This window comes from Oncorhynchus masou, chromosome 6, assembly GCF_036934945.1.
Source record: "Oncorhynchus masou masou isolate Uvic2021 chromosome 6, UVic_Omas_1.1, whole genome shotgun sequence".
In the NCBI taxonomy this organism is placed as follows: Eukaryota; Metazoa; Chordata; class Actinopteri; order Salmoniformes; family Salmonidae; genus Oncorhynchus; species Oncorhynchus masou.
The window spans coordinates 70,977,197-71,001,667 of NC_088217.1; the positions used below are offsets into that span (position 1 = coordinate 70,977,197).

The 24,471-nt window shown below is 45.0% G+C and overlaps 1 protein-coding gene across 1 annotated transcript in view; it reads right to left on the minus strand.

Annotated features, from left to right (window-relative positions):
• The window catches only part of LOC135542542 (CLIP-associating protein 1-like), a 41,440-nt gene that overhangs the window by 12,754 nt on the left and 4,215 nt on the right, over positions 1-24,471 (minus strand). Inside the window, exons 3-27 of the mRNA XM_064969579.1 lie at positions 23,780-23,858; positions 23,534-23,637; positions 23,337-23,428; positions 23,157-23,232; positions 21,877-21,974; positions 21,645-21,715; positions 13,346-13,480; positions 12,319-12,404; positions 12,079-12,171; positions 11,685-11,830; positions 11,290-11,425; positions 10,884-10,954; positions 10,723-10,782; positions 10,045-10,122; positions 9,676-9,843; positions 9,330-9,376; positions 4,970-5,149; positions 3,967-3,996; positions 3,031-3,138; positions 2,560-2,715; positions 2,160-2,264; positions 1,404-1,466; positions 822-952; positions 292-536; positions 107-170 (exon numbers count right to left, since the gene is read on the minus strand). Coding sequence (XP_064825651.1) covers positions 107-170; positions 292-536; positions 822-952; positions 1,404-1,466; positions 2,160-2,264; positions 2,560-2,715; positions 3,031-3,138; positions 3,967-3,996; positions 4,970-5,149; positions 9,330-9,376; positions 9,676-9,843; positions 10,045-10,122; positions 10,723-10,782; positions 10,884-10,954; positions 11,290-11,425; positions 11,685-11,830; positions 12,079-12,171; positions 12,319-12,404; positions 13,346-13,480; positions 21,645-21,715; positions 21,877-21,974; positions 23,157-23,232; positions 23,337-23,428; positions 23,534-23,637; positions 23,780-23,858 — 2,622 coding nt within the window. The remainder of the gene's footprint in view (positions 1-106; positions 171-291; positions 537-821; positions 953-1,403; positions 1,467-2,159; positions 2,265-2,559; positions 2,716-3,030; positions 3,139-3,966; positions 3,997-4,969; positions 5,150-9,329; positions 9,377-9,675; positions 9,844-10,044; positions 10,123-10,722; positions 10,783-10,883; positions 10,955-11,289; positions 11,426-11,684; positions 11,831-12,078; positions 12,172-12,318; positions 12,405-13,345; positions 13,481-21,644; positions 21,716-21,876; positions 21,975-23,156; positions 23,233-23,336; positions 23,429-23,533; positions 23,638-23,779; positions 23,859-24,471) is intronic.

The window sequence follows — 24,471 nt, forward strand, 5'->3', positions numbered from 1 at the left end:
CACCATGCGACACAAAAACAGACAGTTAGTTAGTACAGTAACTACATTAGCTTCACGTCAGAACACAGGTTATATCAGACATGGGGCGTTTCTATTGTGGGCTCACCTTGCTGTGTGGGTCAGCAAACATCCTTGTGAAGATCTCACACAATCGCTTCAGCTCCACACGACTGAGACACACGAGTGGGGGAAAAAAAGTAAGGCGATCAATCGTACAACACCAGTTGTCTTGGTGACGACCTCAAATGAATCACATTACAAAAGTTCAAAAACAGATGGTCTCTATCCCACCTGAGAATTCTCTGGCTAACGAGCAGGTTCTGTAGTCCCAGCAACCCCTCCTTCCTCTCAGACCAGTTGGAACTGGCACAGTGATTCAGCACCTCGGCCACGTCCTCTGTCTGTCTCATGTAGTGGGGCGGGCCGCCGTTCCGCGAGCCATACGAGCGCTCAGAGCAGGCGCTGCTGGCGTCGCTGTTAGCGTCGTCGTCTGAGTAGATACCCGGGGACTCGTACCGCCGTCTGACTGGCCGCCGCTGGAGGGGTCAAGGGTTAAGAGGTCAAATGTTCGTGTGGGTACATACACAGCGTGCTCACTCAGTCATGCCACCGAGTGAAGAGAAATCGATGACACTTCCTGTTCAACAAGCTGCCATAAGACTGCATTCGAGAGGCAAATACGAGTCAACATAGACGTAAATCCAACAAAATGTCCCCCCGAGAGAAAAAGCCGCCAAAGCTATTATGATCAGCATACGCTATGATTCAGATGGTAAAGAGGATAGAGAATCTAAGTCGCACGTGACGAGGTAAACCTCCACCTTGTTGTTCCTGGCGTCGCCTAGTAACAGGGCGTCGGCTACAGCTGCCTCCACCTCGGTCCCAGTGTTGAGGATCCTCATGGCGTTGACAGAGGCTGAGATACGGGCCTGGTGGGCCAGACCTAGACGCTCTGGAGGAAACACAGAGATATTGTAATACTTTTAGAATAGTATTGTAGTATTATTAAGAGCACAGTAATACAGTATTACAAAGGAAAAGCAGTCGACCTATAAACTAAAAATGGGGAGTAAAAGTCATGGGTGGAAAACAAATTAAGCAAATTACATCAGCAGGTCATGAGAAACTCAAGAGAAGATACAGTGTATAGCACAAAATAATAATATGATGAATTGAAGTTTTATTTTACAGCACAGTATAAGGACCAATAAAAACAAACGCGTACTAACAAAAAAAGTGAAACAAAACAACACAGATTGACTTGAAAAATAAGACGCATCCAAACTGAAATAAGGAGGATGCTCAGCTCTCCGTCGCCCCCTGTGGGTGATTGAGGTAAACTGCACCATGGAACACTGACATGCCATTTGTCTGGTCTAATAGAGACATGCAGGACAGGTCACCTGAGTGGCCCACAGACTCAGCCGAGTGGAGAGCACTGGTGGAGCGGGAGACACGTCTGGATGCTAGAGGAGGAACATGGGAGGGAGTGGGGGGGGGGTGATACTTTATTTGGATAGTCCATCTACTAACCCTAACCCTTACCCTAACGCTTATTCTAAATCTAACCGTAACCTTAGCAACCAGTTGCTTATCAATAGATAGTATGACTATCTATAGAGCTACAGATGGAAAACCCGGACTATCCAAATAAAGTGTGACCAGGAAGTGAAGTTAGACACTTCTACAACTCATACAGTACATGCCTGTCAACCTGAGGAGGAGGTATTCTACCATTCGACGCTAACTGGCTTCATGCAAACATTGGCGCCAAGAATGCTGAGAGGCATCCCGGCATTGGACACAAAGGCTCTGATCGCAAGTCTATAGGCTGACAGTGGGCACCAGTTTAGCGTCAACTCATCCCATGCCATGTCATCAATGACTCTGGCATGATTAATAAATAAAAAAAATGGTTGTTGAGGAAAATGTTGTTGTCACTCAGGAGTGAAAGGGGAAATTTGAAAAACACAAGTAAAAGGCATGCAGAAGCTGGAAGCAGAAGAGGTTCGTTTCGGTTGGTTTTCTTGTGGTCTGATGATGGCCTTTGTGTTCTACTCTAGATAGGGCTAGTCAGGGTTCAGGCCCCCGGCAACCAGCCATTGAGGGTCATGGTGGCTATGGTCTCTGGGCTTGGCACGTTACTATACTGTACTCACCCAGAGGAGAGAATCCCCGAGCGGGGCTGGTATCTCGGCTGCTCTCTCTAGAGGTGTCCCTGCTGCAGCCCTGACTCATGCTGGGCCGGGGGATACGACTCCTCGCTAGCATAGTGGTGGTGAGGGGGGGGACACAGCGAGAGAGAGCAGCAGGAGGAAGAAAGAGCTTTATAACACACAGCCAGATAGACAGTCCAACACACTCAGAGAGAGAGAGCTCAGCGGAGGTAGAGGAAGAGTTGAGTTAGCCAGGACAGAGGAGGAGACAAGGTTGCACTCAGTGACAGACAGGAGATTAGATGGTTCAGAGAGCAGAGAGGTTGGAGACTCGGAGTACAGCTGTAGAGGGCTGTTTTCTGTCTTCCGTGTGTCTGTGTGTGTTGTCCTTCCTGGTCCTTACCCAGGCCTGATCTGTCTGGACTGGTGTCTCGGCTGCAGCCATGGCTGCGGGGGACTTTAGGCCTCCTTTCTGCTGGCGTTGTCCCTGCAGTGGCCCTGGAGATCCTGCCGTATGTATGGCTCAGGAGACGACCAGGGGAGCCAGAACGACTGCCAGCTGCAACACGACATAGCATGGTGTACTTATAAAGGGAGAAGAATGCATACCCACACAATGCTGAAAAGGTGGTAAAAATGTCAAACAATTGCTCCAGATCAGTGTTTCTTGATCCCGGGGACCCATAGGTGCACATATTTGTTTTTGCCCTGGCACGACACACCTGATTAAAAGTTTGATGACTTGATTAGTGGAATCAGGGCAAAATCAAATATGTGCACCTATGGGTCCCCGGGATCAAGAAACACTGATCTAGAAACCGTGTGTATTTTTTAATTTCGGCATGATGCACATATATCGGGGGAAGATACTCACGTTGAGACACTGACACCATTTTGGCTCGACTCCTCCCCCTACTGTCTATGACAGAGGGACTCGCCCCCACGCCGCTCCCCGAACTCGTTCTCCTGGTACGCACACGGCCTGGAAGTGAGAGAGACAGAGAGAGAGAGAGAGAGAGACATAGAGAGATAGAGAGAGACAGTGATAGAGAGAGGTCGGGGAGGGAGAAAACAGACTTCAACTTCACGTGGGCACGGACCCATTCAACCGCAGACACACCCAGCTCGGCGACACCAGCCCTCATCACCTACAGTCAGAGACTTCATACATAGACCACACAGAAACAGAGACACACTCGCTAGTCTATACTTGCAGGTTGCTACCAGCCATTACAACAGACACATGCACTCAAATCTCGATTAAGCTGGTTCGAGAAATCTCAAATCACAAATGTCTCATCCTCTATAAAAAATGTTTCATCTCAACATATTCCCTCACCACAATAGATACAAATATAGAAACATAATTCACAACAAGTATATTTCAGTATTCTGTTCTAGGTAGGACAATGGATCATTCAGGGGAAAAGGAGAGTACAGCACAACATGACTTCATGAAATTACAGTTAAACAGGCAACGATAAAGGTCAATAACCCGACAGACACTGAGGCTGCCTGTCTTTACAGTCACGTGAGTTGGACAGGTCTATTTGTGGACACGATCAATGTCTCGGTCTCCTCTCTCTGGCTACCAACCCAAGTCCTGGTGACCCAGTTCAACGTAGTTCTACCATGCAGACAGTCCATGCAGAGTTCCACAGATGAGCACCGTATTCAACGACGTAGCACACCACAAAGACGACCACTGTAAACATGGTGCAGTACATTACACAGACCAAAAGGGGACAGAGAAATCTGGATGAAGTCCTCCAGCTCCCACACAAACACACAGTTAGCCATCTCATCTTACCCACTGGTCTAAAGTTACCAGGTGTGTTGTCTAAGGGCAAAAACAAGAGGAGGAGAGTCCAGGAGAGAAAGGTTAGCAGAAGTTAGCAGGATAATCCCCATATGGAAGACTGAGGGGGGTTACAAGAATTTGGAAAGGTCTTAAGATGTATTTTAATCATCATATTTAATTCATAATAAAAAATAAAAAAGTTTAATAGAAATGAGGGTTAAATCTCCATGCTATGGTCTTATATTCCTCGTAGTCAATAAAAGCGTCTGCGAGGGTATGAGGCTCATAGAAAGAGTATTATAAACGGGGTATGGGGCTCATAGAAAGAGTATTTTAAACGGGGTATGGGGCTCATAGAAAGAGTATTATAAACGGGGTATGAGGCTCATAGAAAGAGTATTATAAACGGGGTATGAGGCTCATAGAAAGAGTATTATAAACGGGGTATGAGGCTCATAGAAAGAGTATTATAAACAGGGTATGAGGCTCATAGAAAGATTATTATAAACGGGGTATGAGGCTCATAAAAAGAGTATTATAAACGGGGTATGAGGCTCATAGAAAGAGTATTATAAACGGGGTATGAGGCTCATAGAAAGAGTATTATAAACAGGGTATGAGGCTCATAGAAAGAGTATTATAAACAGGGTATGGGACTCATAGAAAGAGTATTATAAACGGGGTATGAGGCTCATAGAAAGAGTATTATAAACAGGGTGGTTCAAGCCCTGAATGCTGATTGGCTGACAGCCGTGATACATCAGACCCTATACCATATGAATGACAAAACATTTATTTTCTACTGTTCTAATTACGTTGGTAAGTTTATAATAGCAATACGGCACCTCAGGGGTTTGTGATATATGACCAATATACCACGGCTAAGGGCTGTATCCAGGGACACATAAGAACAGCCCTTAGCTGTGGTATATTGGCCATATACCACACACCCCTCGGACCTTACTGTTTAATTAGAACACACACAGAGACAGAACACATGTTTTTGGCTCACCTAGAGAGGCATAGGAGCCGGGTGGCAGAGCCGAGGCAGCACTGAAGGGGGCGGGCGAGGCGGGCACGGGAGTCATCCTGGTTTTGGCACTAGCGGTGGCAGCAGCGTTCACGTCCACGTCGCTACGGGAACGCTGGAGAGAGCCCGGGGTGGAGGGACCTCTGGAGGGAGCCGCTTTCGCTTCGGGGAGAGGAGTGAAGGGAAGAGAGTGAGGGAGGAGAGGAAACAGAGAGGGAGAAGAGAGGAACAACGGTTATCAGCCAAGCTCTCCACCCAAACGTATTTCATAAAGAGAGAGGAAAGAGAGGGCGAGAAAAGAGAGAAAGTTAACAGTCATTAACCAAACTCACATTGTAAGTCGTAACGTCACGTGCACAAGTACAGTAAAATACCTTTCTTGCAAACTCTAAACCCAACAATGCAGTGATCAACATCAATGTAGTACCACAAATAACACGGAGGTAGAACCAAAACAAGAAGAACGCCAGAAAGTAAGACGCTACATACAGGGTCAGTTCCAATACTAGATTTACAATGTGCAGGGATACTAGATAGATTAGCTGTTGTTGTCTCACCTGTTGTTTTAGCTAGCTCTCCCAATCAACACCTGCGATTACTGTATGCCTCGCTGTGTGTCTCTCTCAAATGTCAATATGCCTTGTATACTGTTGTTCAGGTTAGTTATCATTGTTTTAGTTTACAATGGAGCCCCTAGTTCCACTCCTCATACCTCTGATACCTCCGTTGTCCCACCTCCCACACATGCGGTGACCTCACCCATTACAACCAGCATGTCCAGAGATACAACCTCTCTTATCATCACCCAGTGCCTGGGCTTACCTCCGCTGTACCCGCACCCCACCATACCCCTGTCTGCGCATTATGCCCTGAATATATTCTACCATGCCCAGAAATCTGCTCCTTTTATTATTTGTCCCCAACGCTCTCGGCGACCAGTTTTGATAGCCTTTAGCCGCACCCTCATACTACTCCTCCTTTGTTCCGCGGGTGATGTGGAGGTAAACCCAGGCCCTGCATGTCCCCAGGCACCCTCATTTGTTGACTTCTGTGATCGAAAAAGTATTGGTTTCATGCATGTCAACATCAGAAGCCTCCTCCCTAAGTTTGTTTTACTCACTGCTTTAGCACACTCTGCCAACCCTGATGTCCTTGCCGTGTCTGAATCCTGGCTTAGGAAGGCTACCAAAAATTCTCAGATTTCCATACCCAACTATAACATTTTCCGTCAAGATAGAACTGCCAAAGGGGAGGGAGTTGCAGTCTACTGCAGAGATAGCCTGCAAAATAATGTCATACTTTCCAGGTCCATACCCAAACAGTTCGAACTACTAATTTTAAAAATTACTCTCTCCAGAAATAAGTCTTCTCACTGTTGCCGCCTGCTACCGACCCCCCTCAGCTCCCAGCTGTGCCCTGGACACCATTTGTGAATTGATCGCCCCCCATCTAGCTTCAGAGTTTGTTCTGTTAGGTGACCTAAACTGGGATATGCTTAACACCCCGACAGTCCTACAATCTAATCTAGATGCCCTCAATCTAACAACAAATCATCAAGGAACCCACCAGGTACAACCCTAAATCTGTAAACAAGGGCACCCTCATAGACGTTATCCTGACCAACTGGCCCTCCAAATACACCTCCGCTGTCTTCAACCAGGATCTCAGCGATCACTGCCTCATTGCCTGTATCCGCTACAGGTCCGCAGTCAAACGACCACCCCTCATCACTGTCAAACGCTCCCTAAAACACTTCTGCGAGCTGGCCTTTCTAATCGACCTGGCCCGGGTATCCTGGAAGGATATTGACCTCTTCCCGTCAGTTGAGGATGCCTGGTCATTCTTTAAAAGTAACTTCCTCACCATCTTAGATAAGCATGCTCCATTCAAAAAATGCAGAACGAAGAACAGATATAGCCCTTGGTTCACTCCAGACCTGACTGCCCTCGACCAGCACAAAAACATCCTGTGGCAGACTGCAATAGCATCGAATAGTCCCCGTGATATGCAACTGTTCAGGGAAGTCAGGAACCAATACACGCAGTCAGTCAGGAAAGCAAAGGCCAGCTTCTTCAAGCAGAATTTTGCATCCTGTAACTCCAAAAAGTTCTGGGACACTGTAAAGTCCATGGAGAACAAGAGCACCTGCTCCCAGCTGCCCACTGCACTGAGGCTAGGTAACACGGTCACCACCGATAAATCCATGATTATCGAAAACTTCAACAAGCATTTCTCAACGGCTGGCCATGCTTTCCAACCGGCTACTCCAACCTCGGCCAACAGCTCCACCTCCGCTGTGCAATCTGGTTTCCGAGCCGGTCACGGGTGCACCTCAGCCACGCTCAAGGTACTAAACGATATCATAACCTCCATCGATAAAAGACAGTACTGTGCAGCCGTCTTCATCGACCTAGCCAAGGCTTTCGACTCTGTCAATCACCATATTCTTATCGGCAGACTCAGTAGCCTACTTTGCAGACAGAGTTCAGTGTGTCAAATCGGAGGGCATGTTGTCCGGTCCTCTGGCAGTCTCCACAGGGTTCAATTCTCGGGCCGACTCTTTTCTCTGTATATATCAATGATGTTGCTCTTGCTGCGGGCGATTCCCTGATCCACCTTTACGCAGACGACACCATTCTGTATACTTCTGGCCCTTCCTTGGACACTGTGCTATCTAACCTCCAAACGAGCTTCAATGCCATACAACACTCCTTCCGTGGCCTCCAACTGCTCTTAAACGCTAGTAAAAACCAAATGCATGCTTTTCAACCGTTCACTGCCTGCACCCGCACGCCCGCCTAGCATCACCACCCAGGATGGTTCCGACCTAGAATATGTGGACATCTATAAGTACCTAGGTGTCTGGCTAGACTGTAAACTCTCCTTCCAGACTCATATCAAACATCTCCAATCTAAAATCAAATCTAGAGTCGGCTTGCTATTCCGCAACAAAGCATCCTTCACTCACGCTGCCAAACTTACCCTAGTAAAACTGGCTATCCTACCGATACTCGACTTCGGCAATGTCATCTACAAAATAGCTTACAATACTCTACTCAACAAACTGGATGCAGTTTATCACAGTGCCATCCGTTTTGTTACTAAAGCACCTTATACTACCCACCACTGCGACCTGTACGCTGTAGTCGGCTGGCCCTCGCTACATATTCGTCGCCAGACCCACTGGCTCCAGGTCATCTACAAGTCCATGCTAGGTAAAGCTCCGCCTTATCTCAGTTCACGATGGCAACACCCACCCGTAGCACGTGCTCCAGCAGGTGTATCTCACTGATCATCCCTAAAGCCAACACCTCATTTGGCCGCCTTTCCTTCCAGTTCTCTGCTGCCTGTGACTGGAACAAATTGCAAAAATCGTTGAAGTTGGAGACTTTCATCTCCCTCACCAACTTCAAAAATCTGCTATCTGAGCAGCTAACCGATCGCTGCAGCTGTACATAGTCCGTCGGTAAATAGCCCACCCAATTTACCTACCTCATCCCCATACTGTTTATATTTATTTACTGTTCTGCTCTTTTACACACCAGTATCTCTACCTGCACATGACCATCTGATCACTTATCACTCCAGTGTTAATCTGCAAAATTGTAATTATCCGTCTACCTCCTCATGCCTTTTGCACACAATGTATATAGACTCTTTTTTTCTTTCCACTGTGTTATTGACTTGTTTATTGTTTACTCCATGTGTAACTCTGTGTTGTTGTCTGTTCACACTGCTATGCTTTATCTTGGCCAGGTCGCAGTTGTAAATGAGAACTTATTCTCAACTAGCCTACCTGGTTAAATAAAAATATAATTTAAAAAAAATTAAAAAATTCAGCCAGTAGATGTCACGGACATTGTTGCTGTGCTTGAAAATATGTCTATATGAAAAATATATCTTCTGGAGTCTTATATCCAGAGCTGTGAATCATTTAAATGATAGAAGAGATCGGATACATTTTCTCCAGTGTGCGGTAGTAGTGTCTGTGGTAGCAGTGTCTGTGGTAGTAGTGTCTGCGGTAGTAGTGTCTGCGGTAGTAGTGTCTGCGGTAGTAGTGTCTGCGGTAGTAGTGTCTGCGGTAGTAGTGTCTGCGGTAGTAGTGTCTGCGGTAGCAGTGTCTGCGGTAGTAGTGTCTGCGGTAGTAGTGTCTGCGGTCGTAGTGTCTGCGGTCGTAGTGTCTGCGGTAGCAGTGTCTGCGGTAGCAGTGTCTGCGGTAGCAGTGTCTGCGGTAGTAGTGTCTGCGGTAGTAGTGTCTGCAGTAGTAGTGTCTGCAGTAGTAATGTCTGCAGTAGTAATGTCTGTGGTAGTAACGCCAGTCATGTAATGCCAGTGTCCTTACTCCTGGTCACGGTGTTTCCCATGGAGCTCTTGGCAGACTGAGGGCGGCTGTGGAGACAGAGAGAGAGGTTGACAGTGATTCATCTGACTGACTAAAATCAATTCTCCTTCAATACTACTACTTCTCATATCACAGACAGACCGAGATGGAGAGAAAAACTGAGACAGAAAGATAAACTCTCTACTAGAGAGAGAAAAAACTGAAAGAAACAGACATAAGGAGACAGAGAGACAGAAAATGAGAGAAAGACAGAAAGGGGGCCAAGTAAGAGAGACGTGGCAAGAAAGAGTGAGACAGGAAGACAGAGGGGGAGAAGGAGAAGGATAGAAAGGGTGGAGCGTCTCACTTGAGGCTCTCCTGTGAGGAGGAGGAGGAGCGGTCTGAGGCAGGGAGGGACAGGATGCTGTCAGAACTCTTCATGTGGGACTGGAGAGCCTTCTGATAGGACGACTCTAGAGCCTGGAACAGCTGCTCCGCCTCCCGGCTGAAGTGGCCGTGGAAGGTCCAGTAGCACCTGCACAAGTCAACAGAGAGGACAGAAGGCCAGAAACAGTGAGACAGCCTGTCGTCAGCGGGGCAACGTTTCAGGTTGGCGGATAAAATATCAAACGTGGAGGAAAAGTTGTTGCCGTGACAACATGCGATATTGGTGAACTCATATTTTCAAATAGAAACATGGTTCATGCATGTCCGACATAGTGTGAGAGCGACTTACTTCCTGGCAACTGATCTGGCCTCGGAGTCTGCATCATGGACTCCTTTCTTGATGGTCTCTGTCAGAACAGCTACATTCCTGTGAGGGATCAAAAAGAGTACGAACACCAGCATCATTCTCCCTGCATGCAGCATGACAATACCCCCCCTCTCCACCAAAACCACCGCAACATAAAAAGCTACGGTTAGTCCCAAATACCAACACTATTCCCTATATAGTGCACTGATTTTGTTCAGAGCCCTATGGCACCCTATTCCCTATATTGTGCACTGCTTTCGACCAGGGCCAACAGGGCTCTGGTCAAAAGTAGTGCACTATACAGGGAATAGGGTGCCATTTGGGGCGCAACGTAAATCAATGAGCAGGGGACCCGAGAGCTCCTCTGGCCTCCCGGTTAGAGATTTGGTTTCACATGAAGCACAGTGTGCTTTTATGGGATAGATATCCCTCCCTGGCATTGCCATGGAAACAGCTGAGATGAGGAGCCACTCACTGACAACAACGTTGTTTCATATTACCCAGACGGGCTCATCACAAACTCACTGGACAGTAGCTAGAAAAAATGTTTACAGTACAGTACATCTACAACATGGCAGTACAATATTGTGTTGTTGAGGAGGGGGGACAACTCTAAGTATGAGTCTATAGGCCTGTCTTGTAGCAGCCATTTAAACATACCTCTCTAGAGAGTTGGTCTGCCACTCCTGCAGCAAGAGGTCCAAAAACTCAAAACAGCGCCTGGAAATAGAACAAGAAGACTGTCAGGGAAAACAAACAGACGCTCAGCTGACGTGCGATCAGGGATAAGTCTTTCTGAGGCTATTTCTTTGTTTGTTTACCTTCTTACGGCCACAGATTTCGACTGGCAGCTGCTGGTCACGATAGGAATGAGACGAGGGTAGTGTGTATGCTGGAAGACAGAGAGAGGACAGAAATATAGTCATCGTCATGTCGCAGGTCCAGTTTACACTCCTTACGTTACCAGCTGTTCTAGGATAGAAGTGTGAGGAACACACGAGGCATCTTTGGAGAACAAATCACAAGCAACCACCAACAACGAATGCCCAACTGGGAATGCGGTGGAATGTCATTTGCAACCATTCGGGAAGGAGAAATGTGTTCGCGTTCCAAACAAAAAAAGGCTAGCTCCATGACCATCTTGTTTGACTGACACTCAACTCAACTGAACCCCCCCAGCTCAATTCAACTCAATTCAAAATGTAAATAACTTTATTGTTCACTCACCCTGATGATGAGTCGTATGACAGCGATGCCGGATGTGGCCATGACCTTGGCCGAGTTAGAGACCAGGGTTAGGAGAGTGGGCATGATGGACTCTGCACAGTGGTCAAACCTGTTCCCCAGGATGTAGGACAGGTGGCTGCAGGATAGAGGGACCATACGGACACGGAGACAAGTTATTATGATATCAATACTATCTTATTTTATACTGATGGGGCTGTACAATAAAGAGTGTGGGGGGGAATATTCCTAAAATTCTTTGGAGTTTCATTTTTTATTTTTTATTGCATTGATATTGTATAACGTAATTATAGTATGGCTTTGGTGACATTATATAAAGCTTGTTTGATTTTGAATTGATACCGTGAGTAAGAGAACAGGACGTGAGGTCTCCTTACCCCAGAGTGATACAAGCCTCTCTGACCACCTGAGAGCGCAGGTCTTTAGAGGACATCTTGAAGGCTGCCTCCGTGAGACGCAGCTGCTGGGAGAAACCGTCAAACTCCACCGCTCCCGCCAGAAGCAGAGAACGCATCTTCTTCAACTAGAGAAGAAGGAGACGCAGCGAAAACCAGCAAGCCGTCAATCGACGTCACACTTCCAATCAAATGATAGACGTGACCGCTTAATAGAAACAGCCACCTAATAGTCACTGGCTACAATCCAAAAATCCACACTTGGAATGCATGGCCAATACATGGCGTCAAGTGGTACGCTAGCGTGGATACTGGAAGGCAGCCAGTGTGATGAAGTCATCTGGAGGTGAGGGCCGATTGGTTGGTAGTCTCTTACCGCAGTGACTCTGTGCTCCCAGTCTCGTTTGTCGTCAGCCAGCACCTCCCTGATCTTGGTCATGGCGTCCTCCATTTCCCTGTTAGAGAAAAGCTGAGAGGAGGAGAGAAGAAGAATCACTTAGCGGAAGCACATTCCTAATGGGTTTAATATACGACGTGTAACATAGGACCAGTTTCACGTGCCCAAGCGAGAATAGCGCAGAATGATTTTGCTATTGTGATTAAAGTGAACACGTACTTCCATAGTGGACACTTCCTCGAAGGCACGGATGAAGTCCTCCTCATCCACAGCCCCTGCAGCAGCCGCACTAGGACCGTCTCTCCCTGATACAAACAGAGGAACACCGGGTCGAATTGTTAACTTTACCAGGAAGCTATTCTAGTAGGCTATTATTCACACAAATTCACACAAATGTTAAACTTGGATTGGCTGCAGCCTTATGGAGTTCATGCCTTATGGAGATCACGCTCAATGCTCATTATCCCATGTTTCTATCAATTTGTATTCTGTTTCTCTCTGTGTTCTGATTCCATTACATCATCCTCACCATCTGCACTGTTCCAAGGGTACAGATAGACACTAGACAGCTCCACAGTCTCTATAACCCAATGACTGGGTTATAGAGACACTATCTCTGTTATAGACAGCTCCACAATGACTGGTTTATAGACACTATCTCTGTTATAGACAGCTCCACAGTGACTTGGTTATAGAGACACTATCTCTGTTATAGATAGCAGACAACCCAGTCACTGTGGAGCTATAGACACTATCCAATGTCTAGCTCCACAGTGAATTATCTTCCATACAAATCCTGGACAGAGGTCATTATTCAAGGATCTACGCTGACCTTTTTTACAAAAAGTTGAAAAATGTTTGCGCACACAAACAAATTTAGGAGCACAATGAAAAGTATTTGAGATATTAAAGCTAGAATCATTCATTTTTCTAGGCGCACTGGTGCTCTTAAATGAAAATTCCATGTGCATACGTGAGTAAAATGGTTGCAATGCAGAGCCCTGTTATTACCCGTTGCCAAATAAAGGCTTATCTCGATAATCTAGTCATCATAATGTCTAAAAAACAGAAACAACGCACGCACACAGACAAGGATTCTCGAGGAAGCAAATGAAAAGAATACTGTGGTAGGAGAAAGAACAAATCACATTTGACAATGTTAAAATACACATGGCTCGACGTAACATCACTTATACTGCTGGCATACTGCTGGTTCTGCTGGTGTGAACCGGATGGGGCGTCTCACCTGTTGATTTGGTGCTGGAAGCAGAGCTGGGCCTACGGAACGACCCCATGCTCACTGCCTTCTTCCCTGACGAGGGGCCTTTAGAAGAGGAGGACCGCCCCCCGTCCACCGAATCATCATCATCATAGTTCTTATCTGGGAGGGAAGGCAAAACAGAGGATTCGAGTTATTTACGGTCCGGCACAATTTGAATGCTGACTGTACTAAACAAACTAAGAACGTTTTATAATCAGCACCATGTGCTCAATCCCATCCTCTCCTACAACAACACAGAAGCCTGCATAACCTTTTGGCATTTACACACACATACACATTGGGGGGAGGGGTCATCAGAGTTCATTATGTAGGTGATTGTCTCGGTCTGATTCCGGTAACCGGTGGTTGCGCCCTCATGCTGTGGAAGTGAAGTGACTACTACCCCCCCCCCCCCCCCCCCAAACGGTAGTGTACTGAACACGTCAGTCGGCCCGGAGGGAGCAGAGTAATCTGCCGGACCAGCGATCAATGAAACACAACCCTGTGCATTATTCAGAGGTCCACACAACACAGGGGCAGCACACCAACACATCACATCAGTAATGTGCCATCTACCTCACATTGTTTCTCTCCCCCATTGCAATTTTAAAACGAGGTACGCTGTCAATATCACAACAAGGTGAGTGTCGAATAAACCAGCCTCATATAAAACCCAGCGCTTGGCATACCGCTGTCATCAACACCAGCTGTGATGAGCGTAGCTCATAAAATCCAGACATTGTTACCGATAGCCTTCAGATTGTCTGAACCTTCAGTCTTTATAGTGCATACTGTGTACCCAGCTGTCCTCTCCGGTCTGTCACTCCTCAGCTGAAAATGTCTGTCTCCCCAATCTTCATCTTAGTGACAGGTGACTCCCTCCCACACTTTTGACCTGACCCACATTCCTCACGGCGCTCATTAATATTAATACAATGGGCCTCTCCTCTCCTCTACCCCGACCCCCCACCACGTGTCAAGAAGAAAGAGAAGCAGAGCTTACAGGCACAAATCTTCCTGCAGACGAGCTTCCTCAGCATGTCGACAGACAGTCCACTCCAGACCCCCTCCTCTCATAGTCTCCGGTCTCCACAGGTCTCCCAGCTAGCTCCCTCGCTGCAGGCAGCTAGCAGTACCAGCTACACTCTCCCTTCCCTGGTGCGTGAGCACCCGTGGCTCAGGCTATGGCTGCCCTCCTGATGCACAGTTCACACTCTCTCCCAGTAACACACAAGCGCTTGATGTGCTGTAATGCTAGGTGCCCCTCCCTACTGAGCACAGTGAGCCGGGCCGTGGAGCAGGGACGACAGAGAAAGCAGATGGACAGCTCCACCTCCCACAGTGGGGAGAGGAGGCAAGGGCACACCCTCTCTATCACCATGATATGACACCCAGCCTAGGAGGGGGAGGAGCCAGACAGAAAGTGATGAGCGGTGAATTCAATCTTAACAGGTCAGTGAGCCTAGCGTCATCACTGGTGAGTGATGAGAAAGACATGAGGGAATATCATATAAAAAGGGTCTTAGTTGGTGGGTGTGGCCATGGGAGTGGCCAATGGTGCAGTCACAGTCCAAAAACTTCAGAAGCTGTTTTAAAGCAAAATTCCTGCAATTATTTTGCTTATGCTATCTGAGTGACTCAAACGTTATAACAAAATCAATGGGGGCCCCATGCCATGACAAAAATACTAAATTTTTTAAATTTCCCTGACTCTCTAGCTTTTTAGGTGATTTAGGTGATTGTTAGTTTTACTTCCTTTAAGTTTACACTGAAGACGTTCCATCCGAGAAAAATAACACTTAGGCGCCCCGCCCAATACTTATCTATGCAGAAAAACCCTGGCCTCTGTGTGAGCAAGGGCAGTACAACTGGTCTGAATACAAAACATCCTGTCTTGTTAAAGAACATAGACAACAGTGTTTGGAAAGACAATTTTAGGCACATAACCTATGGTTCCAGGTCAATATGCATGAGTGCATCCTAAAAGAATACAACAAAATCAGCAATGAATCATAAGCACATGAGACCTACTTTATAATGCAGTAATGTCACGCAAACCAGACGTTCACTAATTCATCCCCTAGATGGCAGTGCCCCCTGATAAATGCACCAGTTGTTTGAGAAGAGAGCAACGACAGCTTCAACCTGAAAGTGATACTGTGGTATTCACCCTACAGTGCCTCTGAGGAAAAGGCTCCATTATTCTCCACGGTACCGGAGGACACCGGCTATCAACACACAGCTAGCTCTTCCTCTTCACCATCCGATACCTTGAACACAAACCAGCCATTCTCTCACACAGAGACTTTCTCACCGGGGAGCTACTCAAGCACCGGACAACACAGGAGCAGCACAATTCAACAGCCCCATTTGTTTCAAGCATGAATGCCATTTCTGCAAGGAAACGCATACATTTCAGGAGTCATTTCTCACAATAAAATGTGACAAATAGGAGTGAAAAGAAGCCAGCATCAAAACAATCCATCCGGTGTGGCCTGAATGAATGAAGAATAGGCCTACATGTGCATATAACCCATCCCATCTCTTCACTCTGGTTAGATCTCCATAATAATTATGTGAAAAAAAAACAATATTTAAAAAAAAGTATCATAAAGTTAGCGTGGAAGAGGTGAACAAATTGTTTCTGGCCAGTAACTTTAATAATGAGAAATCACCTGGTATTGACAATTTAGATGAAAAGTTACTGAGGATAGTAGCAGAGTATGTTGCAGCTCCTATTTCTCATATCTTCAATCTGAGCTTGGAGAAACATTCTTTCCCTCAGACATGGAAGGAAGCTAAAGTCATTCTGCTTCCCAAGAACGGTAAACCATCGTTTTCTGGTTCTAACAGCAGATCAATTTCAGTGCAGCCTTTGATATTATTGACCATAATCTGTTAGCGGAAAAACGTATATGTTATGGCTTCACACCCTCTGCTTTTGAGCAAGTATATGGCAATCTAATAGAAATCTGTTTTTTTTCCCTCAATGGAAGCCTCTCTAATCTAATGCATGTAAACTGTGTAATTCCGCAAGGGAGCTGTCTTGGCCCATTACTGTTTTCTATTTTTACTAACGATTTACCACTAGCCTTAAACAAGCTAGTGAAAACACTGCAACTCTAAACAAAGAGTTGAAGTTAGTTTCAGAATGAGTGGCCAACAAATAAACTAGTTCTGAATATATCTATGAGTATAGTATTTCAGTACAAATCATTCCTTAAGCTCTAGATCAGGGGTCTCCACACCTTTTCTAATATGAGAGCTACTTTTAAAAAATGAAATATGTCACGAGCTACACATTTTTTCTAGCTTTCAAATAGGAACATTCTTCTATTTTCCTCTCCCTTGCAACTCTTCCCCGTTCCATACTGTACGAGAGAAAGTAGCGTACTGTTTTCTGTCAATATACCTGGTAAAATAATGGTTAATAAACCACTTAAGGGGGGGGGGGCTCTATAAAATTTGATTTTTTATTTGTGTTCTCCCTGGGTTTTAGATTTTCTTTCGTTTTTCACTCTCAAAAATCAAATTGTTCATAGAGAAACAACGGAATTAGATGTTCTGAGTCGGAATGTCATTGGTTAAATCCCCTTTTTTTTAGGTCTGGAAGAAAACAAACAAATATTTTTCGGGGTGCAATTCCCTTTAATTGCACATCTGGCCCTTTCATTCGTGTGACGAATGTGCCGGTCCTGCTTCTCATTTCATGGAAAGGTTTGAAAATAACAAATAATATGATACAAGGGATATAATTCTGCCAGGTAAGCCTACTTTGTATATAACATTTAATTGAGATGGTTTTGGGGAAAGTATTTCTGTCAACCCACAAGACGGTCATCACATCAACTGGCTATACACAAAGTGATAGACAAACATGCGCACCACACAGACAGTTGGGCAATATTGCTGGAAATGAATTGGCGGACATTGTGTTAGGTTTGGCTTTTTAAGCCAATAGTGCCTAACCAGGGGTGGGATAAATGTCAATGTTGAGTTGATTAAACAGTAGCTGTGAGCTTGCGGTGTCTGATACTTGTGAGATTTGTTTATGACAGTTTGCAACAGAACACGTGAAAATTGCATGTACTTTCAGAATTGTTTGGTGAGCTACTGATAAGTGGCCTGCGAGCGACTGGTAGCTGGCGATCAATCTGTTGGAGACCCTTGCTGTAAACCTAAGCTGGATCTGATTATGAAAGATGTGGTTATAGAACAAGTTGAGGAAACTAAACTTCTTGGTGTTACCTTAAGACTATAAACTGTCAGGACTAGGTTACCACAACTGATCAAACAAGTCCTACAGGCTCAATTTGATGGTATCTTGACTTCTGCCCGGTAATATGGTCAGATGCCGCGAAGAAAGACATACTAAAGCTACAGCTTTCTTGTCCTGCAATGTTCCAAGAGCGCTAAGGTCAACAGCATGTTGACATTTCCTGGCTCAAAGTAGGAAAGAAAATTGTCACTTCTCATTTTTGTTACTCCCAAACTGTCTCTTCAATCAGCTAACGCACAGCTCTGACAGACATTCATAGTCCACAAGGCAAGCAACTAAAAGTATCTTCTTATTCCCTGAAGCCCAAAACGAATTCAAGGCAATGCACCCTAAAATATAGAGCCGTGATACTTGTAGCGTGGAACTCCCTGCCATCTCAAGTCACTCAAACAAGCAGCAAAAGTAGCTTCAAAAAACAAATAAAACAGCACACCACGGCACCTCTGACCTTAAATAGCTGTAGCATCTCCCTCGCAAGCACATTTGGTGTTTGGGTTCAAGTTAAAGCTAGGATGTGCCCTTGGTCTCAAGATAACAGTGCATGCTCAGAGAAAGCATTTGTAAAAGCAAAGCCTCAGTAGAGTAAGAATGCACTGCTCCAAATGACATGATAGTCTGGTCAGCTTACAGACGTTAGTCAGTAGTTTTATGAGAGCAAATTCTTATCGTGTGTGGATCCTACTGGGTGTGAGTGTGGCGCGGGAATGAAAATGGACATGCAAAACAAGTTGATGAGAACAGGAGGAAACTCCATATCAAGGGGACTTTGTTAATTTGATGAATAAGTCCAAAGGCCACGCACTAAACCTTAGCTAAGCCTTTACGGGTAGACGAACACGGTAGACTAACACGGCAAATGTTGGGTTTAGCTCATTTCTGTGCACATGACAAGGCAAAGGAGGTAGATGAAGCCCATCTGATGATGACGACGACTCTGTTCCAATTTATTGAACGGACTGGAGTGATGGATCCCTAAAAAGGTAGCTAAAGTACTTCGCTAAAGTGAAGGATTCCATTGAGGCTTTAGCTGGAGAAAACTCTGACACAGTGGCTGAGGTGAAGGATTCAATTGAAGCTTTTAACGGGGAGGAAACTCCACCTGTCGCTCATTTAATAGCTGAACGACAAAGTTGCTGGGGTGAAAAACTGTGGTCGAAGCCCTTGGCTGGAGGAATTGTCGCATTTCCATTGTCGTTTTCGGGTGCACTTGCATTCAGGAGAATCTAGGAATCACATTATTGTTATGAATAGTATTGACTTCAAAAGGGAGAACCAAGGACACGGGTGGCTCCTAATGTGAGATTATCGCTAGTTTGCAGAACATCTGGTTCTGAGACATTAGGATCAGGGTCTGCAATTGTAAGCATAAGAAACAAATGGATGACTGCAGTGTAGCTGTTATTAGGAGTACATGCTGCATGGATTGCTAAGGCATAACGTTATGAAAGTGTGTAATCTTACTATAAAACGTATGTTCTTCATGTCTATTAATGATATGTATTGTAATGTATTTTCATTTATTTAGTTCTGTACCCGTCTATTAATGTTATGTAATATGTTGTTTAATGTAGTTCTGTAGTTCAGCTGTAATTGTCTATTAATGTTCTGTATTATGTCATGTGTTAGGTTTTGTGTGGACCCCAGGAAGAGTAGCTGCAGGTTTGCCTGTAGCTAATTGGGGAGCCTAATAACATACAAAAATGACTAAATACTATGAAAGCACTACCTAGCTGTAACTCTACCCAACCGACAGAAAGCACCTCTGCCAGTCATTCAGTGGCCCAAATTCATAATTTGTGCGTCACAAGTGCACTGGGCGGAGGGCTACTCACAGAGCACAGTGGGCACCTTAATTGACTGTCTACTGGCAAGAAGGAAGTAGACAGGAAGTAACACTCAGTCCTCCTCTCTTTCTTCTGACCAAAACATGTGTCCAAGTTATCCAAAGGGGAGGAATATGAGTTAAAATGAACCAAGCCTAATTTGCCTTGTATCTAACATCATCTTAGTACAATGTCAAACACAGTAACATAAATAGCCCAAACGATTTCCTTTATAAGAAATGAAAGAAAGATACATCCTGTATGAAATCTCCTGCAGTTCTCAACAACATATCTTCCTTTCATCTACCTACAGAGGCCACCTGTAAACACCATATTCATAACATAGGATAATAATCCCAACGCAAACACGACTATAGCTCATCTACCTATGCAGTAGTTATAAAAGGCCTTTGTAGAGAGGAAAGAGATCCATACCTTCTCCTGTGGTCATAGCAGGGCTGTTGATTCCACACACTAAACAGAGCTAAGTAGCAGTGAGCAACAAGGACAAACACTGCCGTAGGTCTGTCTCTTCTCTATTGTGTCTACCTACCGTACTCCGGGCTACTCCTTCCCCTCCCCTCTAGCTAGGTCTTGTGACTGCACGGATGGCAGAATGACACCACTCTCTTCTCCAAAATAAGAGCCTGCAGCAGAGTCCCTGGTGTTGCTACCTCTTCTTAGGCTAATCCTCTCTGTCTCTCCCTTTCCCGTCACCAGCCCAACAGCCCAGATACAAATACAGTATTAGGGCTATGCCGTTAAAAAAAAATATGAAAACGAGTGCTTCTCATTGGACAAATTCAGATGTAATACCTCCCTGTTTCAATCGGGTTGGTACCAAATGAATAGGACATAGGATTCCTGGGCAGAGGGAGAAAAGTTCTTTCCACTTGCTTGGACAGTTGACATTCATGAGCTGTCAGCTGCACAGGAGAGGGAGCCCTTTGATGTATCTGCTGTGGTAGAGGCAAGGCCAAGGCATTGCCTTTATGCCTGGTTAACCTTCGAGCCGCACAGGGAGGGGGGGGACTGTGTTAACAGCAAAGGGTTTCCCCCTTTCTTTGGCCCACTAGGTGAATAGAAAACTTCAATGAGATGTCAGGCAATGACGTCATTGAGGCATTACCATAAACGAACTAGCATGACACCTTGCTTCGGCCAATTTGCTCAGGTTTGATATGAAGTCGTTCAGCCTACTAAATTAAAGCAGAGATTACAGCAGCTCCAGTCTAATCTCTACAGGGTGAACTCTTGTGATGAAAGTGAAGCCTCGCGACCACAGCAATTACACCCTTTTTGTCCCAGATTTAACAGGCCCGAGGAGAGGAAAATGAGACGGCCGCAGCAACAAAGATTCACAGCTCCGATATCAGTCGGTCCTGCTTCAATACTGCTGCGTCAGGGTAAGGCCCTACTCCGTGTGCAGAATACCAAGAACATGTCCAATAGAGAGCAGCTGAAAGGAGAATCTGACCCCCTGCCTGCAGCCCTGCATTGCTGCAGAGAGACTGCTCAATGCATACTAACTGTTCTCTTCTGAAAGAGCATGGACACAGAACTGATTTCTCTGTTGTTGGTTTTCTGTCCAGCTCTAAGTGGTCTGAGCCCAGGTCCCCATCTACAAAGCGCCTCAGAGTAGGAGTGCTGACCTAGGATCAGGTCCCCACCTGTACATACATCTCATCTTAATTTGACCAGTTTCACACAGCAGGAAAATAACCCTGCAGCAAAAGGAAATGTGAATTACTATGTGCATTATAATTAATAGAAATGTTCGTAGGTGTTGATCGATTTTTCCGTTAGGGCAAATTACAAACTTTAGAAGCCTTTTTAAACTTCAAATACACTATAAGTTGCATTTCATGCTGGGCAGGAAAATTCTCTGCAAGAACAGTGATCAAATGAAGATAGCAGCGGTGTAAAATTTGATGCATTGTGATCTAAAAGCCAAAACTGATCCTAGATCAGCAATAATGCTCAGATGCTTTATTGATATGGGCCCAGATTGGATATGAGATCCCCATTACACCCTAAGCATAGTCATAATCCCAGGGCGCTGCTTGCACTACACCAGAACGTTTCAATATAACAAAGCTCAATGGAAAGGGAGGAATGTTTCCATGTGTTGCTGGACAGAAGGAAAGTACAACAGTGAGAGCAAAGGAAGTACTGTGCTTACCTGAGACAGGGGACAGGATCATGTTCCCCGATCTTTGAACTTCATCAAATTTACTGAAAATGACATTCAACCTGGAAAGACAAAAGACAGTATATTGTTTTAAAGGCATCATCATACAATTATGAGGAGGCGCAAGCCTAAAAGCAGACAGTCGGGCTCCCTTGAGATACCAGAGAACTGGGTCATGGTGATTGCACTTCAACAGAGAGCCTTGGTATCAGAATGAAGGTACCGTGACTGTGGCAGTCCCTTTTTCCCCAGGTCCATCCGCACCCGCTCCCCGACGTGTCTGTAGATTTCAACAAGACAGTTCATGGCCCCGTCTCGCACCTGTGTGTCAGGAAATAGAACAGAGCAGATTAACACGGCTTCACTCATCTGTCTGCCCACTAACCGCTCAACATAATCATTTGTCTGGATTGAACATAAAATGAGATCCTCTCCTATTGAATGTAATAGTCAATTTAGTTGTGCATATGACAATGATAAAAGATGGCTGGCACTATATCAGTACAGGAAGAGAGGTCCATGGACACAGCTTCCCGTTCCCGACAGGAAGTGGGAAATGCTGTTGAAGTGCGTGATGACAGAAGAAAGAGCAAAGCCTTTTTGAAAAAGTCTACAAAACAGGCTAATTGCAAGGAATAAACAGACAAGAGATATCAGGAAAGTACTGAAGTCTGACGAGTTCACATGGAATCTGTAAAGCTGTTGGTCAACCACCAGAGTTCTAAAACACCAATAATGCTGGTGTCAAAGTCAAATCCAGTTTAACACCACAATGTATACTGAACAAAAATATAAACGCAACATGTAAAGTGTTGGTGCCGTGTTTCATGAGCTGAAATAAAATATCCCAGAATTGTTCAATATGGTCAAAAAGCATACTTCTCTCAAATTGTGTGCACAAATTTGTTTACAGCCCTGTTAATAAAAGGCCAGTCTAAAATGTTCACTTTTGTCACACAACACAATGCCACAGATGTCTCAAGTTTTTAGGGAGCGTGCAATTGGCAAGCTGACTGCAGGAATGTCCACCAAAGCTGTTGCCAGAGCATTAAATATGAATTTCTCTACCATAAGCCACCTCGAATATAATTTTAGAGAACTTGGCAGTACGTCCAACCGGCCTCACAACCGCAGACCAGGTGTGACCAAACCAGCCCAGGATCTCCACACCCGGCTTCTTCACCTGCGGGATCGTCTGAGACCAGCCGCTCGGACAGCTGATGAAACTGGGGAGTATTTGTCTGTAATAAAGCTGTTTTGCGGGGAAAAACTCATTCTGATTGCCCGGGCCTGGCTCCCAAGTGGGTGGGCCTATTGCCTTCCAGGCCCACCCATTGGCTGAACCCCTGCTCAGTCATGTGAAATCCATAGATTAAGGCCTAATGAACTTATATAAATTGACTAATTTCCTTATATGAACTGTCACTCAGTAAAATCGTTAAAATTGTTGCGGTTATATTTTTGTTCACTATAGTTTAATAGCCTAAAATAATGTAACTATACCTGGCTTGTTGGGTCTCCTAAAAGATTACATATATGGGGGACAATTTTGCTGAGGGTCAAGCCTTGAGCTCCATATCTGTAAGGAGAAAAAAATAATAATAATGAAATCACGCAAAGAATGTGTAAGACAAAACAGATGAAATAGTAAGTTTAAACCATTACTGGCTATTATGAACTTACACATTTAACGTGGCGATAAGGCAAATGCAGACACTCTCCCTGGTCCTGTTGTTCTTGTGTTTGAATCCTCCTAACATTCGGTCCCATACATACTGCAAATAAATACAATTATTGTAGTCCGTTTTTTACTATTATAATGAAACGGTTTATTTTCTATACTAACACTTAGGTGAGTCTACAGTACGTGCTGACATTACCTGTGGGTTAGCAGCTTGGTCCATGATCTTTAGCAGAAGAGCTTGGTCCTGGTCTCGGACTTGGTCCTTTGAGTCGCCTAGTCGATCTATCAAACTCGGCAAAACTAACGGGAGGGAGGGAGAAGGCAAGGACAAAGATATGAATTGTGTGACAACAACTTAAGGTGATGAGGACTCAAGAAAACTATGAATCATAAAGATGTGTTGTAATGCATACAATGCATACAGTTGCCAGGGATAGCTTACCAGTTCCAATCTGTGTCCTAAACCGTTCCTGTAGTCTTGTTACCAAAGCTGTCAGTATGTCCATTCCCAACAAAGCCACCTAAGAATGAAGATCAACATTTTTTTAAATGTAATACTTACAATTTTTATCTAAATAACATAGGCTATTCAACAAAAGCATAAATGTTAGACATTTTGAGAGAGAAGAATGCATAACATAAAAAAATAATCCTTTGAAATACAAGCTCCGTTGCAAAGGATTGTGGGTAATGTGATAAATCTTGGTTTTGTTCCCTTTATAAAAAGCAAAGGAAGCCCTCAAACACATAATATATATATATTGTAATAACCTACTGATGCTGCTGTAGGACTACAGTAGAAAATAAAATACTAACCATGTCGGAAACCACTTTGAGATTTGATTAGGTCTTGGCTGGCACTAGGGAAGGCATCTTTCGTTGGGTTGGCAAAGGACAATCAATGAACTTGTAGTGAGCGCATCCCTGCTAACGCCATAATCAACATGGTTGCATCACCTGAGCTTCTTGCTTGGGCTCTGGTGCAATTTTTAGAACCCCAGGGTTTATATTTGTAGAAAGAGAACAATTTCTCAACAGTTTCCTGCTGTCTAAGGTTCCCTAGTAGATAAGTTCACATCTCACATACAACATTATTGCTGGTTGTAAACGCAAATTCATAATGGCTGCTTATCA